At 40.2% G+C, this 19067-nt stretch overlaps 1 protein-coding gene across 3 annotated transcripts in view; it reads left to right on the top strand.

Annotated features, from left to right (window-relative positions):
• The window catches only part of CSMD3 (CUB and Sushi multiple domains 3), a 922268-nt gene that overhangs the window by 821901 nt on the left and 81300 nt on the right, over positions 1–19067 (top strand). For all 3 annotated transcript variants that reach the window (XM_054984891.1, XM_054984890.1, XM_054984889.1), the window contains 4 exons: positions 339–512; positions 3484–3669; positions 12515–12688; positions 15409–15591. In XM_054984891.1, the coding sequence (XP_054840866.1) occupies positions 339–512; positions 3484–3669; positions 12515–12688; positions 15409–15591 (717 nt within the window). The remainder of the gene's footprint in view (positions 1–338; positions 513–3483; positions 3670–12514; positions 12689–15408; positions 15592–19067) is intronic.

The raw sequence follows: 19067 nt of genomic DNA, 5'->3' as shown, positions 1-19067 counted from the left end.
GCCCTTGGGTGCAGCCCTGAAACTTTTTGTTTGCTAGCCCTAGTCTAACTGCTGAAGATCTTGAAGCTCTACAAGAGAGATCTTTATCCATGGATATGGGTACTACTGCTGGCATGAACCATGTGCTTAACCTCCTGTAGCACAAGTTTGTCTCCTTTTTGAACTCCTGTTACTTTCCAATGTATGGTCATATGTGTTTTATCTTTGAGAACTTGAAACCAGAGACAAGGCTAGGATATCTTTATTACACCAGTGGGGGGGACCCAATGCTATTAATTTTTCAGCGCCACGAAAAGTTATAACAATACTCTTCCTCTCTTGCTTGTTTCTGATGGTAGCTGTTAGTTGTGGTCATCCTGGTAGTCCGATTTATGGACGAACGAGTGGGAATGGTTTCAATTTCAATGATGTTGTCACATTCTCTTGTAACACTGGCTATGTCATGCAAGGACCAACAAAAGCCCAGTGTCAAGCAAACAGGCAATGGAGCCATCCACCACCGATATGTAAAGGTAAGAACTAATTTGCTGGGGTGGAAGGCTTGCTTTAGATAAAGAAGAAAGAACAAAGTGAAATTGGAGACTGTGCAATTAATTCCTGTGCTAGGCATTTTTTTCTAAAAAGCAGCTTGGGAAAAGGCAACAGGTGTTTGAAGATTGGGAATTTTCTGTTCTTCAAAAATAATGTTTTGCATCTAAAAGCCACAGAGTTCCATTGACATACCAGGACTATCTCCCTTCCCATCTGTGGTCCCTTGAAGTTGGCAAAAGCTGTCAGACCCTCTAGAATCACAAGCATGCTGGAGTCTACAGACTGAAGGGGTGGAGAAACTTGGTCAAAGAACTCGTGTTTTGTGAATGGAAGTACTTTTTTGCTGATGCTAGTAGCTCTTTGAATAAAAAATGAATCAAGTGAACAATCAGAATCCTACTTAGGTCTACTCAGCGACGCTTATTCCTATGAAAGTTTTCTTAGGATTGCACTATGAGTGTGTATGGATCATATTTTTCCTTCCAACAGGAACTGCATATGGCCCATGGTAGATTTTTTAGACAGCGTCGAATATAAAAATGTACTGTATTTTAATTGTTTTACACAATGTGTTTGGTCTTCTGTTTGAGACTTTGCTTTCCTCTTGAAGCTACAGCTAAGCTTTTTTTAAAAAAATGTATCTTACATTGTTGGACTCTAAATCATATCAACTATATGAGGTTTAGTTAGAATTTTGCCTAACAATGCTAAATCACTTGTGCATTGGTATTGGGCCCTAATATAATATTCTAAGTATTATAATTCTAAGGGTCAGAAGCCCAAGGTGTGTATCGATTCACTTGGTTTTAGAAAGCTTTGACAGCCATGACATTTTAAATTATATCTTGAAAGTAAACTTCGAACACCAAAGGACTAATGAGCATCAAATTGTTCCCCCCACCGCCCCCGCATCGCCATAGGATACCAGAGCTAGTTCTTTCTTTGAGGACTATGACATTTCCATTGATCAACATAAACATCAATCAATTTTTAAAAAATATCTGCAAGCTTGCAAGTTGTTCTTATATCAAGTTAAACAACTATATCCCTCTAGTAAATTCCTCTCACAATGACAGGAAAAAAACCAGCATCATTCATAATGAGAAAAATTACTTGAAAAAATTCTGTGCTAATTCTGTGTATAAGTCACTATGTGGCACCATCTCTCATTTATCTAGTATTCTAATTCTTGTTTCTGTCTTGTTTTGAACATTGCTCTACTTTTTCTGAACTACTATCTTTTTAAAAATAGTATATGGCTAAAATCCTTTGCTTCCCCATTGTTAAAAAATCTGTATACAATCTACTTGAGAATAGATCTAGTCCACATACTAATTCAATATTTTAAAGTGCTAATACCTGCTCTTCATTTTAACCCAATGGGTACAGATTCAAACATTATCCCTAAAAGGGGTCACTAATTTTGTAGATGGACTACTAGCCTAGTACAAAATATAATAGGGATCATATGAATAATCAGTGGAAGGCACTGAAGAACACCAATCCTCTTAGCTCCCCCCTGCCCCCTAGCAGCCCTTTCCAACTTAGAAAATTTGTTCTTGGGGTCAGAAGACCCTCATGCAGGTTAGGAGGCTGCTGTGGGGAAAAGGAATGGAGTAAATTTGTTCCCTCTGTCTCTTGAATGAGTGGAGCTCCACTGACAGAAGTGTAAGTGGTTTTGCTCCTTCCCCACTGCACCCCCCCAACCTGTGGAGCTATTAGTCCCCTGGGTCCCAGAGCCCTGGGAATAAATTTTACTGGAGTTAGAAAAGACTGCTAGGAGAAGGGAAAGGAATCTTTCCATGGCCCTCACAAGGTCCTTGCAATTGATCCAACCCATAGTCTTTTGGTGCTACACCTCTGAAGATGCCAGCCACAGCTGCTGGCGAAACGTCAGGAACTACAATGCCAAGACCATGGCAATACAGCCCGGAAAACCCACGAAAGCCTTCGACAATACATCGATCCAACCCATAGTTTGTGTCACATATATGTTATCACCGTTCTTCCATTCCAAACTCTTTGAACCAAGCAAGAGTTTGTTCTCTTCTTTCCTCTGGGCCACTTACTTGTATATGTTGTAGGAAAGCAGTAAAACAAAAGGAGTAATTATAATGAGAATTAGTATGAGTGCTGTATTGAAAAGACAGACTATAGTTGGCTTAACCCTGAAAGTGAGAATGAAGCAAACCAAAGACATATTCAGGGCCAAACTACAAGTGACGCCTTACACAGGTTGGACACTTGTGAGCTTCCCTCAAGTTTTGATGGGAAATGTAGGCAGCTTGGTGGAATGTTGGACAAGTGACAGTTGAAAAGTCCGTTGGACAGCAGTTGGAGAGCCAAGCTGTAAGACCAGGATGCCTACATTTCCCATCAGTTTCATCACATGGAATTATAAAGAATGAATAAGCCATAATATGTGTGTTCATTTTCAAATGAATGGGGGAAAACCAAAAGGCCTAACTTGTTAAATTCTTTAGAATAACAAAAAATGAATGGGCATATCAACAAATGAATTACAATTGTTTCATTCATTTCTGTGGCACTCTGGTTTTGAGAGGCTGATAAGATCAGAGGAAGGGGGCAAGAGCAAGGAAATATGAAACTGTCATTACAACTCCTCATTCCTCAAAGTCAAAGAGCTTCTGCAATAGAAGAGGATTGTGCTGATACTTTTTCTTTCCACAATGTTTCCATCAATCATTGCTGGCTCAGTAGTTCAAGGATGGCTCTTGATTCTGTATAAGCTGCAATGGATGACCCCTCAAGTTTCCCCTTTTACTGAGCCGACACTTGTAAGAATTTTTTGAGTTATTCTGATGCTATGCTATTTAGTGCATATTTTTTTCTTTTATTTAGCAATGCAGCATTGAAACCACTGGAAACAAAATCATTTCTAATAAAGTCTAACAAATGTACTACTGTGTTGTCTATATTTTTCTTTTGCAGTGGTCAACTGTTCTGATCCAGGAATTCCTGCAAATTCCATACGAGAGAGTAAAATTGAGCATGGAAATTTCACCTATGGCACTGTTGTTTTTTATGATTGCAATCCTGGATATTTTTTATTTGGATCTTCAGTTTTAGTCTGCCAGCCAAATGGTCATTGGGATAAACCTTTACCAGAATGCATTAGTAAGTATTTTAGAAATGTGTAAATGAGGAGAGAATGTGTTTTCTTATTAAAATAAGCAGAACAACTGTGCATAATTTTTCATGTTATGTACTGTCAGCAAAACAATTGCATTTGATTATCCCATGCAATGACCTACATCGAGTGTCTGTCTTTCCCCCTTAAACAGAAGGGCTAGCTGCCTCAAAAACATGTCACGTTTGAGATAACCTGCCTCCCTGCCCCTTCTGCTGCTGGGCATTCCTTCACATCAATAACGCGAATGAATATTCATTGTGATCACTTCCCTTCTGTTTCTTCTCTAACGCCACAAAATCTGCGCTATGGAAAAAAGATTCTTTGGAAACTGTTTATGTATCACAGATGAGGGATCAGGTGGGAGTCAGATTCTGATCTCTTGATTTGGAAATTTTGCTCTATAGTAAGCAAAGGTTTGAGTTTTTTACAAGTGTTGGGAATCAGGAACCAACTCTTGAGTGATCCTCTGGAAGTTCGGTTCTTCTAGTCTCCCGTCCTGGAAACTTTGCTGCATCCCAGACTTGATGAGATGCAACAAATTTAGGACAGGGGTGACTGGAAGCCCAAGAGCCTTGTCTCTCCCTCCCTACAAGATGTCAGCTTAGGCTGCAGAGAAAGGGAGAGAAATTAGCTCTTTCTCCTCCCTCCTTTGTGATGGGTTGTTCAGCAGATTACAAAAGCATTGTTTCTGTTCCTGCCCAACTTGGAGAGGAGGTGAGAGGACCCTGGTTGTGAGAAGTTCTCTTAATTCCTCTTTACCTAATTTCTTCCTGAAATACATCATGTTTCTTTACTGCTTTTTTGGAATTCTATTTTGATCAAATAGATATTGTAAGAGAAAAGGGGCAGGAGGAAGGTTTTGCAACATTTCAGAATTTCATTCTGTAGATGCTCAGAGGCAGGCAATGTCTGCCTAAACCTTCCTATCCTGCTGCTAGAGCGCCACACTGTGGTATGTAATATTAAATAACTTCAAGGGATGAAGCTACAAAAGGATCTCAGACCTCTATAGCTATATCTACAAAACAGATATTCTAAGAGTCACAGCTCACTTCTTCAGATACAGTTAGAATGTGAATCCATCTGTCCTTATATCTTGAAGAGTGGTGTGATTTCAGATGCTGAATGACAATAAATAAATATCAATAGTCAATGAATGACAATAGCAGGTATGATTGGATTAGGTGGGATATGTAGAGGGGCAGTAGGTATGGAGAAATCAGCATTAGACAGGAAGCCTAGGTCTCTGTTTAATCCAGGTGGATACATTGTCTTGAGTTTCATTATCAGTTGCAATTCAGTAGTATCTCTTTCTAAGAAATTTGTGGCATCCCTATTCTTCAGTGGTCATCTTTTTCTAAGCAAAAAGGTACTGAAGGCTTTACCTTTTTTCTTAGGGATAATGCTCTAAACTAGAGATGGGCATGGAATGAAAAAAAACCTGAACTGCTCGGTTTGTGGTTTGTTAATTTCTACGGAACACTGAACATGAACTTTAAAGAACTCACCAGATTTCTGAACCAGTTTGGGGGGCCCAGGATGGCCCCCTTCATGCTCAGAGAGCCCGAACTTGCAGGGAGTTTTCAGTAGGCTCTCCTCCAGTCACCCTCCAAGTTTCATGAAGATTGCAATACGGACCTCCGAGTTATAGAGCCCCAAAGCTGGGGGGGGGGTGAAGATGAAAAGCTAAGACTAGGATGGGGGGGGAGGAAAAAAGCACCCTTTTCCAAAAAGCCTCCCCAGTCCTCAGTCAGTAAGAAAAACAAGAAAGCAAGAGAAGAGAAAAGAGGCTTTTCAACCCCCTTTTCCAGCAGCCAGAATTGCAGGCCAAAGATCCAAGTTCCAGTCCCAATCCCAACACCACAGCCAGCCACCAAGCCACCAAGTTCTCCTCCCTCTCCCGCTCTAGAGAAACTGAAACCAGGAATCACACGGCTTCCCTTATTTATGGAAAAACCCAAGAGATTGAACAACACAGGAGCACTCTGGTTGGCAGAAAAACCTGCCTAACATGGTTTTGGAAGGAAGAGATTGGTGTTACCATGGCTGCTGAAGTTCCATCTCCTCGGTTGCCTTGGAGATTCTAACCCTCCCCCCCTTTCCTGGCTGGATAGGCCAGAGTGGGAGCTGTCTAGTTGGCCAGAGTGGGAGCTTTCTAGTTGACAGGTCTAGTTGACAGCTGCCAATCAAGCCTGGAGGCCTCAGATTGGGGGCAAGCTAAAGACTGCCCCTGTTGCCTGGGTGAGGGAGTGTTTGGTGCCAAAAGTGTCCGAACCGGCAACAGAACAGTAATAAAGGTTCGTCTGGTTCAGAAAAACATGATCCCACTGAATGCATGGTTCTTTGACTATGAACTGGCTGTTCCATACGGAATTTTGTTCCGTAGTTTCTTTCGTGCCTATCTCTACTCTAAACTATCCATTGTTTTTGTCTTTTGTCTTTTCACCCACTTCCTACAAGGTAGTTTCTCAGTGAAGAACATTTTTGCAAAATCTGTACTATAATAAAAGATAATTTAGCCTATTTCACATGTAAATGTCATGTGTCCTTTGCTGTCTTGTTTTAATTCTGCTTTCCAGTAGATATATTAATTCAAAATCTTTAGGATCAGAATACCAGATTATAAACAGTTACAGAGATCTGTGTTTAAGGCATTGTTTAATAGATTATATGTGTCTAAGCATGGTAAGATAGGGTGGACTGAAAGTGCCTTTACTGTGTGATTCATTTCTGTTGTCTAGAAACAGGCAAGCTGAAACTGATAATTATTACCAATTAAATCTTCACTATTTCTAGCATGGAGGATTGGTTCCATCAAAGCTTCAGCAAAATATTCATTGACTTCCATGCTTTGATGATATTCTGACCCTTCTAATTTTTTTTTCCTCTTCTCAAAGCACCACAACAGAAAAAAAAGTTAAATTAAGGTTCATTTTGTATAGTTCAGCACTCCTGGGCTCCAATCTATAAAATTCTATTCAAGATTAATCTTGATGATCTCTCTCTGGAATCTATGGAACTGTTTTAGAAACTTGCTGTTAAAGGCTTGATTTAAGAATGCATCACAATATATTTAGGCCAGGTAAAATAAAGACTAGAGATGGGTACGATCAGTATTACGATTGAAAAAAACCCCGATAATGGCGTTTGCGCCATCGGGACCGGGCTGATCGGTTCCGTCCATGGCAACAGATCCAGTGTTCAGGGAGGGCGCTTGCTCGGGTCTTGATCGGATCAATCGGTTTCTGTTCGGGATTGCAGACACTCAGGCGCTAGCCATCTATTGCCCAGATAACGGAGCCCGGGGAATGCCTGAGCTGTGTTTGCCCTCCTTCTGTCTCCCTGGAAACACGAATGGAAGCCCAGCTTTCCTTGATCAGCAGGGCTTTCTTCCAACCATGGAGCAGCCAGCAACGCATCACCATTTGGGAGAAGAGAGGAGAGGGAGGGGGAAGGGGGTGTTCTGTAGCCACCACGGGCACTCCAAATGTTTTTTGCTTTTTAAAAAAACGGGGCTTTGTAGGAGGAATGGCTGTTTTTCTGTCTGTCAATCTCTGTTTTTAACCTGCTTTTAAAACACTGTATTTTGTGGGAAAACCTCATTCACGGCTCTGTGTGTGTGTGTGTTTAAAAGGGAGTGGGTAAAAGCTGGATCCAGATACTTTTAAATGGATCCTCATGAATTCATATGATTTTTATATTGAAACAAAACAAAACAAAAAGGCTGTCATATTATAGATCATGTTCTAGTCTACAGACAGCAACAAAACAATCATGCATCCACTAATCTGTGGCACTGCCATGGCACAAAAACATGCTAAAAAAGCACGGATCCACATGGATCCTCTTGATTTTTAAGTGGGGCCACCCAAAATCCACCACACAATCACAGACCATGTCTGTTGCCACAAATGGGACCAAAAAATTCAGCCATCCACTACTTCGTGGAACCGCCACGGTGCAAAAATGTGGTTTAAAAGCACGGATCCGCATGAATCCTCTAGGTTTTTACATGGGACCACCCAAAATCCACCGTACAATCCCAGATCATGTCCATTGCCACAAAAGGGGCAAAAAAAATCAGTTATCGACCACCTCGTGGCACTCCCACGGTGCAAAAACATGGTCTAAAAGCATGGATCCTCATGGATCCTCATGATTTTTTCATGGGGCCACCCAAAATCCACCATACAAAACCAGATCATGTCCATATCCACAAATGGGACCAAAAAAATCATTCATCCACAGCTTTGTGGCAGCGCCACGGCACAAAAACATGGTTCAAAAGCACGAATCCTCATGGATCCTCTTGATTTTTACATGGGGCCACCCAAAATTCAGTATACTGTCCCAGATCATGTCCAATGCCACAAACAGGACCAAAAGATCTAAAATATGACAGCCTATTTGTTTTGTTTCAATGAAAAAATCATATGAATTCATGAGGATCTGTGTCTCAGATTCATGTTTTTTCACCATGGCAGCTCCAAATATTTTTGGATCTGTGTTTTTTATATTTCAGTCTGTGGACCTGGCTGTGATATGTGATTTGATGTTTCATTTGTGTTTTTCCTATTTAAAAAAACATAGGATCTGCGAGGATCCGTGTGGATCCTGGTTTTACTGTCTTCCTGTTTAAAATATGCTTTTGGAAGACTGGCTGCTTGCTTTTAAAATCGGGTGGGGAGGAATGGAGGATTCTATCCCTGCTATTTTTTCAAAAAGCTGTCTGAAACATGTTGACGGGGTGTCTCTCTCTCTCTATTTGGAGAGGCAGGGATGGGTTAAAAGCTTCCCCCTCCTCTGCTCGAAGTGCGTGTGTGTGAAAACGTCCCCTCCCTGAGGGGAGGCAGCTCGTCACCGGGTTAAAAACTTCCCCCCCTCTGCTCTAAGTGTGTGTGTGGGGGGGGGGCCTCCGCTTTGGCCTCCCCGATCGGATACGGGACTTGTTCTGTGTGAATCGGTGATCTTGAGTTGTTGCCAGCGCAGATCCACAAATAGTTTTATCGATATTTTTTTTTGGATCGTGCCCACCTCTAATAAAGACACAAGGCATAATTCTTTGGGATCCTGCTGCCGCAGGATTGAGGACAGGGGCGATGTCCAGGGGATAGGATGTCTGGGAAAAGGGGATTTCACAACTTTATGGTGTATCAGTGGTATTATTTGATAGCTTAATGGAACGTCTATATTCAGAGGAATACCAAATCTTGAACACCAAATTTTGGAGACAAACCACAGGGGAGAAATGTTGCTTTCATGCCCTGCTTATTGCCTGCTCCGAAGCATTTAGCTGGGCACTGTTAGAAGCAGGATGCTGGAGTAAATGGAACCTTGCTCTGATCCAGCATGGCATTGGCCCCCACAGGAAGGTGCCCAGGCTCAATGGTAGAGCATCTGCTTGGCATGCGGAAAGTCCCAGGTTCAATCTCTGGTATCTCCAATTAAAGGATATGGCAGCAGGTGATGTGAACAACCTCTGCCTGAGACCCTGGAGAGCCACTGCCTGTCTGAACACATAATACTGACTTTGATGGACCAATGGTCTGATTCAACATAACATTATCAGCTATCTCATAATACATGGATATGGGTGTAGGGGAGGGGAGAGATGCAGTTTCTACAGGACAGAGTTAAGATTGTAAATTTTCCTTAACTTTGGTCATGATATTCCTTGTAATTGTCTGTATCTTGCAAGAGGTACTGTTCTTTCAATCGCTAAGCAGAAGGAGGAGGATTTTCTTTTGTGTGTTATTGATAATCCTAAGAAAAAGATTTTGGCCTAGCAAACAAAGCAAGTACAATTAAATCTTGCTTGAAAAATGTGTCCGGTTGCATATCTCAGCAGCCTCTTTGCTTCTTTTTCAGTATCACAGATAGAGGACCTTGTTCTTTTCCAAGACATATATTATCTGTGTGGATAATGTTCTACAAAATGCCGCAAATGTTCCATCATCTTGAGTCTTTTGTTCTCATTGAATAAGACACCTGTTGGTCTAAACACTGAAGCATTTCCATCGCTTTTATAGGGCTCACTTGTTTCTCTAAAAAAGGCTTCCACAGACATTTGAATGTTCAACCCATTTTAGCAGTGTTTCTGCAATTTAAAATATATTTTCTTTCACTTACAGCTAGGTCAATCCCATCCCTGTTAATTTTTTAAAATATATAAAATGCTGTCTCCAATAAATTGGATTAGGGTCCATTTAAAAGCCAAGAAAATAGTCAGTATGAAAAATGTAATGAAACCGCTGTCTTGCTTCTGTGTTATGTTGTTTTAAATCTTTTCAGACATGATTATGTTCAAGATTGAGGACCAGATTATATGCAAAATTTCAAATGAACACATCTGTATAGTTGAGGCAATGTTCTATTTTCCTTAATATTTTCTCTCCTGAATTAGAAAAGTGTGTTTGAAATATTTAAAATACTTCAAGGGTCACTTCATACACTTTTATATATATATACATTTTAAGTTGGATGGAATGCCCTCCTCCCCAGCTAGCTTTTGTGCACCTTCCTCTTCTTAAAAAAAAGACGCTATTTTATTTATTTATTTATTTATTTATTTATTTATTTACTTAAATTTATAGTCCGCCCTCCCCAACCAAGTGGGCTCAGGGTGGATTACAACAATTTAAAACACACTACACACTACACTAAAAGTCAGGGTGGGAGTTTGAGGAGTCTGTTGGCTCAGTCAATCATGCACTTCCCTTTTATTTATTTTATTATTTATTTATGTATGCGTTTTTAGTCCACTCTCATTAAGACTCAAGGCAGATTGCACATTGCAAGACAATACAATCAATTGGTGGGGTTTCAATAAACAATACAATAGGGTATGGATTACAGAAATCTGAAAACTAGCATGAATCTGAATACAGAGATGAAAAATTGTTGAAACAAAACAATTAATTTGACATGACATTAAATGATGCAGAAATTACTCAGCAGGATCATATCTACATCAACAGATAGTACCCAATAGTATAGTCTATGGTCCCTGTTCCTTTGTCAAAGGACCTGTCTGAGCCATTTCTTACAATCTAGCCCTATTACCTAAGTAAAAAGCCTTCCTGAATAATTCAGTTTTGCTTAGTTTGAGAGTGGGAAGTTTCTTCCTGTCTTCAGGCAGGCCATTCCATAACATGTGGGCCACCATAGAGAATGCATGTGTTTGGATGGCTGTTAATTTGGCCACTATGCAGGGTGGTATCTGCAGAAACCCTGTTCAGATTAACAAAACTACTATGGCAAAGCATAGAAAGAGTGGCACTCCTATAGATATGAGGGACCAAGGCAATAGAGGCCTTTGTTTGTGATAGCCAAAACCTCAAATACAGCCCAGTAACTGATGGGTAGCCAATGAAATGACTGCAGAATTGAAGTAATATGCATGCTTTGCCTAGCTCCTGATAATAATTGAGCTATGGCAATAATCCATATCCTTGCTCCTCATGGCTGCTTACAAAAAGGGAGGGGAGAAGGAGGGATGGCCACCAGATCTCTAGAAAAAAAGGAAAAGGAAGAGGGTGAGAGCACCAAACATCATGAGGCTATGAAAGTCTTGGCCAAGATTGTGGGATAGATATTAAAAATTCACTCTACACGTCACTACCAGCACTGCAACATAGGCCACTAGTAAATGGGAGGGGGGGGAGAGAAAAGAGAAAAAGTAACAATTCCATGGCTCTACTCCACTAAAAGCTGATACGAAACCCATAATAACCTGACACATGCAGTCTTAAATGAAGCCTTATTTACTACATTTTCCAATTTTCCAAACATTTTCCAAAATTTCATTTGGAAAAGAAAGGAAATTGGTTAACATAACATGATGTTTATTAGTCATTGCACAGGATTGAAAGAAATCAATTCTGACAATCTTCTCATAACGAGATAATACTGCATGTATTCAGGAGACTAGGAAGTGCTTCAAAAGCAGTTCCCTGAAATAAGGCATAAAAATTGAGAAACAAAGACTTGAAATATTTATATCACACTTTCTGACATCTTTGGCCATTTCCTCACGGTCTAAAAGTAGTGCAATACTCTCGGAAGGCTGCTGGCTTCCTTGCATGATTTTTGACACCATCCATTTACAAAACGCCACAAATCATATCTGTGGTGTTTTGTTTGTGGCGTTTTGTAAACGGATGGCATCAGAAATCATGCAAGGAAGCTGGCAGCCTTCCGTGAGTATCGTGCTATTTTTAGACTGTGAGGAATCAGCCTCTGTTTCCTTGCACTCCCACTGTAGCCCAGTCAAGATAGTCATATGCTAATAAATATACACACAAACATGAATATACACATATCAACAACAATTGCTTGTTAAATTTTAGCTCGGCTAAGATCCAGGAAAGGAGGGAGGGAGGGCAGCATGGTATAGTTAGGTCTCATCAGATCTCTGAAGTTAAGCAAGGTCAGTACTTGGGTGGGCAACCACCAAGGAAGACTCTGCAGTGGAAGGCACTAGCAAACCACCTTTGCTTCTCTTGCTGATTCCACACACATTGGATAATGCACTTCCAATCCTCTTTAGAGACCATTTGGAAGTGGATTTTTTGTTTCGCACACGAAAATGCTAAAGTGCATTGGAAGTGCATTATCCAACGTGTGCAGAATCAGCGTCTCTTGCCCTGGTAGCTCCTTGCTGGGGTTGCCTTAAGTCAATGGTGACTTGATAGCACATATATACACAAGACCCAGGGAAAAGGAGCATAGTGTAAATAAATAGTAAAACATACAAAATATAATGGTGATTGCAGATGGAAGAATTTAGATTATAACGTAATTTTTATCTCCAATATTTATGTATCGTAGTGATTGACTGTGGTCATCCTGGCATTCCTCCAAATGCGGTCCTGTCTGGAGAAAAATATACATTTGGTTCTACCGTTCGTTACTCCTGTACAGGAAGACGTTCAGTAATAGGACAGCCATCTCGAACATGCCAGTTAAATGGACATTGGAGTGGATCTATGCCTCATTGCTCAGGTACCACTTTTGAAGTATGTGAATGTACTTTTGAATGCAATTCTAAGATTATATTAGTTTTAGTTGAACTTGTTTGGCTCTTTAGGGAACTGAAAATTAAACCCAAAAATATCCTTTAAATGATATAGCGACAACTGCTTTAGGTCTGCAAGGAATGCCAGTTTGGGAAGTGTTTCTAATAATATTTAAAATGTAAAACAGACAGAGTAAGATAGGACAGCTGACCAGTTGGTGATGAATATTTATATTTAATGTTGCTTACATATTACTGAAGAAAATTGAATTCCATATGGAGTGTTTCTGCATCGTGATTTCCTTCTCTTGACTTGGCTTTGTTTAACTTTCAGAATTATTAATACACGTACCCTGTTCTGATGTAATATGTGTCATGTGTTCTTGGCAACTTCCTAGGTATTTTACTTTCTTTAAAGCATAGTATTTAGTGGAAAGAGGCTTTTAAAAAAAAACGCTTCCAGAGGCTTTGTCCTCGTCATGCATCTGACAAAGAGAGCTGTGGTTCTCGAAAGCTTATGCTACAATAAAGTTGGTTAGTCTTATAGGTGCTACTGGACTCTACTACTTTGTCCTTATAAAGATCTCTGAATCATGGTTATGAGATTGGGAATGGGCCATAGAGTGGTATGCTCCCGCCCTCCTGTAAGTAACATGTTTATTATTATTCTATAAAAGGCTATCATTTAGGGGAGGGGAGGGAGCTGTTCCTGTTGACAACAGAAGATAGGACTCAAAACATGAAGAAAGGTGCCAGCTGGACACTAGGAAAAACTTCTTCACATTAAGAGTAATTCAGCAGTGGAATCAGCAGCCTAGAGATGTGGTGGGTTGCCCCTCATTGGCAGTCCTCAAGGAGCTGCTAGACGAAAACTTTAGGGATGTTTTAGGCTGTTTGTTGCATTAGGCAGGGGGTGGACTAGGTGGTCTATAAGACATGGACTAGGTGGTCTATAAGACATGGAGGGGAGCCAGCCTCCAGTGGCATTTGCCGGATTAAACTGAATAAATTCGATTTAGACCTGTCTATTAGTATTCAGCTTCATGGTTATCGTCTATCTCATAATTGCAGTTTAAGGCATCAGCAATGTTACATCAGCATCAGGTAAGGGTTAATGATCTGCTTCTGAATGATTCTGCTAAAGGGTGATAGTTTTCAGTGGTTTTATATGGATTTTTTCCTAGTTCATATTTTAAGTCATGATTGTAAAATGCCTCAAATGGTTGGATTTTCTCAAATAAATAATTATAACCAGGAGGTTCAATGCAGTTTCTGCAGTGCCCAGATCAACAGTCTTGCGGAAGTACCCTAAAAATGTTTTCAGGACTTAGTATCTTGGTAGGGCCAAACTAGGTAAGACAGTAGAAGATTCAGATTTTTAAAAAAATCTTAAAAGCAACTGGAGGTGGAAGTTGAGGCCACAATGTTTGGGAAGGGGTGGTTTAGCTCTCCGCCCAAGAAATTTCTGTTGGAAGATCTCTCTCCATTTTCTTTAGTTTGCCCCTTACTCTGTAGACAAACCACACATGAAAACTGAAGAATGATAGATCATGTGGTGTTAGTGACATTCCTATATAAAGAGTAGCCATGTAAATAGACATTTTGCTTTAGTGAACAAGCGGTGGCAATAGGGCCTTGGCTCTTCCTCTAGGGCTGTTTCCAGATGGCTTACCTGCACCCGGGACGTCGCGCCACGTTTCGGATCGTGCCGGGGAAAACGCGAAATCTCGTGTTTTCTCACGTGAGTTTTGCGCGACATCATGCAAAACTCGCGCGAGAAAATGCGATATTTTGCGTTTTCCCTGGCACGATCTGAAATGTGGCACGACGTCCCGGATGCAGGTAAGCTATCTGGAAATGGCCTAGGTTACAAAGGAACATTCAGATGTCACAAAAAGTATTTCACTATGTTTCTTTCTCCCCACTGGGCTATTAGAAGTAGTCAGATATTGGCGAGTATAAATATTTGCTAAAGAACAAAGAAAAATTCCTCTCTTCTTGAATTAATGGGCAGGTGTGGATGGGGTGCTGACCATGTCCAGAGCTTAACTGGAGGAACAGAAGAGATTTCCTCTTAGTTCTGGCTGGCTGGTGGTTCTGGGATTTATTAACCTTTCTTTTTAGCATTTTCAGTGTCACTTGAGTCAGCTGATAAGTGTTACATATCCAATATAATATGTCCCTTGTTTTTATATTTTTAATAACATATTTTTCTCTGGGCAATGCAGGTTGATTTATTATAAATTTTGTGTATTAACTATCCTGCAGAATATTGATGTCTAGTCCAGCCCAACTGTTGACTAAATGGAGAATTAGAAGTTCCACAGTGAGGTAGAACAAAGTGAATTCTGATTTTTTTTTAATTGCCATGAGCTACAAGAAAAGAGCAAGACACTAGTTATATTTTCTGATTGAAACACGGTATTCTTTATTACAGCATTCTTTATTAATCCTCTTTATACTTCTATGAGACATAATTAGATGCTACACATTTCAAGTTCAAAAGAAAATGTGAATATGTAGAGTTTCTGTACACTTTTTATAGCATAGTTTAATTTTGCATCGATCACAAAACTGTCTCGTAACATTATGTCATTTATGGTTGCATATGCACTCATTTCAGTTCTGCATTAATATAAACATACATCAGCATAATCCATCCAGTTTTTTATGCTCTCTGAAATAAAACTCGTATTATAAATTCTAGGTGATAATGCAGGATCTTGTGGAGATCCAGGAATTCCAGGTCATGGTTCCAGAGAACAAAGCAATTTTAGAATTAAAAGTACTGTGCAATTCTCTTGTGAGCTTGGTTACATCCTTCATGGATCAGAGGAAAGAACATGCCTAGCAAATGGAAGTTGGACAGGAAAACAACCAGAATGTAAAGGTAATTCATTTATAGCAGACCTTGCATGCCAAACTGTTAAAAAGTAACAATATCATTTTAGGGAAGTCCATCTGCTGCTGTTTCATCTTACACAGTTCTGGTATATCCTTCCTAACCCTAAAAGTTGCAGTGTCATTGCACTGTTCATGGACACTGAAATAGCAGTGCGGATGAATGTTTTAAGTCCCTCCTCACCATAATGCAAAAAATCAGACTGTCTTCAAGAGTGCATTACGCACTTCTCATGTTTCTCTCCTCCCTTCTTTGAAGGAGAGAAATGGAGCCAATTATTTCTCTAAAGGATTAAGCATGCACATGTAAATTCTGTGTTTTGTAGGAATGTGCACTTGCAAAATTATCATTTCAGTCCTATATTAGAAAGTTGAAACAGCATTATTATAATTTTCATTAACTATTGGAAGTGTTATTGTTCCTGAAAGCCATTTTTTTGGAACAGTACTCCTGATGATACACACTTCCCAACTTTCCCATACAAAAAAATAATTTTACAAGTGCCTCCTCCACCAGAACGCAGCAAGAGTGGGGAGGGAAGGAGAGAGAGAGGGTGAGAGGAAGGGCTCCCGTCCCCCAGATGGTCATTATTTTCAATGGGAGGTTGATCTGGCCTCTGAATTTGGAGGTCAGGTCTTCCCATTACAAAGGAGCACTGCACTGGCAGACTAACCATTCCTTGCATGCACATCTGCAAAAGGTACAGATCCTGCAATCTGCCTTTTGCCTGGCACGGAATACCACTGTTTAAAATCAAGCTGAAGTGTAGATTCTAAATTGGACATGTATCTGTTAAGAGTTAATGCTCTAGAGGGAAGTAGATGCTGAAGCTGTCACATAGTTTAGGCTCAGTCTATGCTTGAGTGGCAAGTAGACTGAGTTGCTAGGCAAGACTCTGCAGCTTTATGGGAACAAATGGAACTCTACTGGCCCTACGTGTCACATGAGTGAGGCTGGATTACTACCAGTCACTGCAGTATCACCCCTCTAGCCATCTTCAATGGTAGTGTAGCACAAGAAGAGAATTTATGTATACTTGTATCTGATGAAGGGAACTCTGTCTCTTGAAAGCTCATAGCTGAGAAATCTAGTTGGTCCAAAATCTTGCTCTGCTACTGCAGACCAACACAGCTACCCTCCTGAAACAATCTTTATTTATTTGGATATTTTTACGATGCTTTTCTCCAATGTGTGTGTGGACTCAAAGCAGATTTCTATATGAGAAAAAACACCTGCAGGCCAGCTGGTCCTCCCTTTGGCAAGCTACCGTAGTGGTACAAATAGTTCAAATGCTTGATAGAAAATACAACTGCTTACCTTGCCCCGTACGTCTGGTGCTACCCTCACATGATGCCCCCACATTTTCTCTTTGTTGGTCCCCAAAGTTATCAGCAAACAAACTTGTGTAGGAAGCAATATCTCACAGACCATCTGTGAAAGCTGATGTAACGCACATACCAGGTTGTCCAATGTGAGCAGGGGACAATAAAAGTTGTTTGAACTAAATATTCTGGAACAAATAATTTCATTGAAAAAATATATGTTTAGAAAGTAATACATTTAGATAACTTAATTTTGACCAGAACGGTAGAAAAACTGTAGAGCAAGCCCAAACAAAGTTATACCCTTCTAAATCAACTGAGGTAAATTAAGTTTTGTTTAGGACTACACCACCAGTTGCCTCTTGGGATGCTTCAGAATTCTTTGACAGGATTTCTCCCCAGAATATATCACATTTCGATCCAAGCTGTCCATGTTACACAATGAAATTCCATGTATATTTCTTCAGTCATTTCACCATGATATATCTAGATTTGGCATTGAGAGTGGGGAGGAATATGCATTGGCTATACGTTGGGACATACATTACTATGGAAGCAGAGATAACTATTCATATTGAATATGTATAAGGCTATTGTACTTTGGTCACATCATGAGAAGACAAGACTCTCTGGAAAAGTCAATAATGCTATGAAAAGTTGACAGCAAGAGGGAAAGAGGAAGACCCAACATGAGATGGAGTCCGCTTTCCAAGATCTGAACAAGTCTGTTAATGATAGCATGTTTTGGAAGTCTTTCATTCATACGGTTGCCATAGGTCAGAGGTGACTTGATGGCACAAACACACACACAAAAGGATACAAAACAGAACATTTGTTGCAGCTGAATAATACAACTGTAGAAGGGAAGGAGTGAAATTTATCCAACCTACTTACCTGCAACAAAAGATTATGCAGACAACACATTGGGATACAAGCAGGATGCAGCATGATATTTATGGAAAGTCATTTTGGTTACTTTAGCTTAATAATAAATAGGAAATAATTCCCAACAGATTCTTCATGAGAAAAAAGCTGCTTGAACACAAAAGACAGTTTGAGAGCTTCTCATCTTTTATAATCTATTTCTGTGATCTGATTTGCCCATAGCAGATAGTTGTCTCATTCTAAATAAAATTATTCATTTCACAAATGTGTTCCTTAATATCTTTTCAGCTTTAGAATACATAGTTTAAAGCAACTAAATAATATAGTTCCTCTCAGGGGAATGGAGGATCCAAAATTAGGTTTTATTTTATCTACTTCATACTACGGTATTTACGGTAGTTTCTGTGATGTGCAGGTGAGGCTTTAAGTTTTATCAGAATTACAACAGATCCTTTCCTCTGCAGAAAATGGCAGTTTCAGAGGGGGGACTCTACAGTATCGCATCCCTGCTATGCTCCCTCCTCAAACACCATTCTCCTAAGGCACCATCCCCAAATCTCCAGGAATTTCCCAAGCCAGAGTTGGCAACACTAGGGCAAGGTCACTCAGAGGCAGTGTAGAGAGGATAGCTCCATAGCTCTAACTATTGGCTTGTTCCACTGTACCTCCTTGTGCTTGGCTTGTATTTCCTGCCCCCAGCTGCCTTGCTTTGCTGACCACTGACATCATAATGATGTCATAATGCTGCTGACCCAGCATTCTGACATCATAATGACATGATGCTGGTCACCCCTCCTTCTTGTCATGTGATTGTAATGTCACCTTCTTGCAGCTTAGAGGAGCACATGCTGCCACCAGGGAGTTAAAGGTGGATACCAGGTCTGGAAAGTTGAAAATCACTGGTCCATGCCAACACAGTAGATACCAAAAGGTTTGGTTTATTCCTTGGTTATAATCTACTAGGAAGCACTAACCAAAAGAGAAGGCAATATTGTTAAGTAACTGCAGATGACTTGAAAAATTATTAAATTATAATGAAGAAAACAAATGAAAGAAAAGATCTGGATTTTTGTGATATAAATGGCATGCTGGGTGCCGGATGTGGAACCTTTCAAGCTGGCCTTGATCTCATGAAATAAAATTATTATATGAATGAAGCGGGAGGGGGGAGGTTACATGGATTCTAATATTATGCTATGGGCTGCATTTGTAAATATCCACTGAGATAGGATCTCACAGTGAGTAAGCGCTGTGGCA

This window comes from Eublepharis macularius, chromosome 7 (genome assembly GCF_028583425.1).
Source record: "Eublepharis macularius isolate TG4126 chromosome 7, MPM_Emac_v1.0, whole genome shotgun sequence".
NCBI classification, from domain to species: Eukaryota; Metazoa; Chordata; class Lepidosauria; order Squamata; family Eublepharidae; genus Eublepharis; species Eublepharis macularius.
Note: the sequence above shows the minus strand (reverse complement) of the source record. Positions and strands in the feature narration are given on the sequence as shown.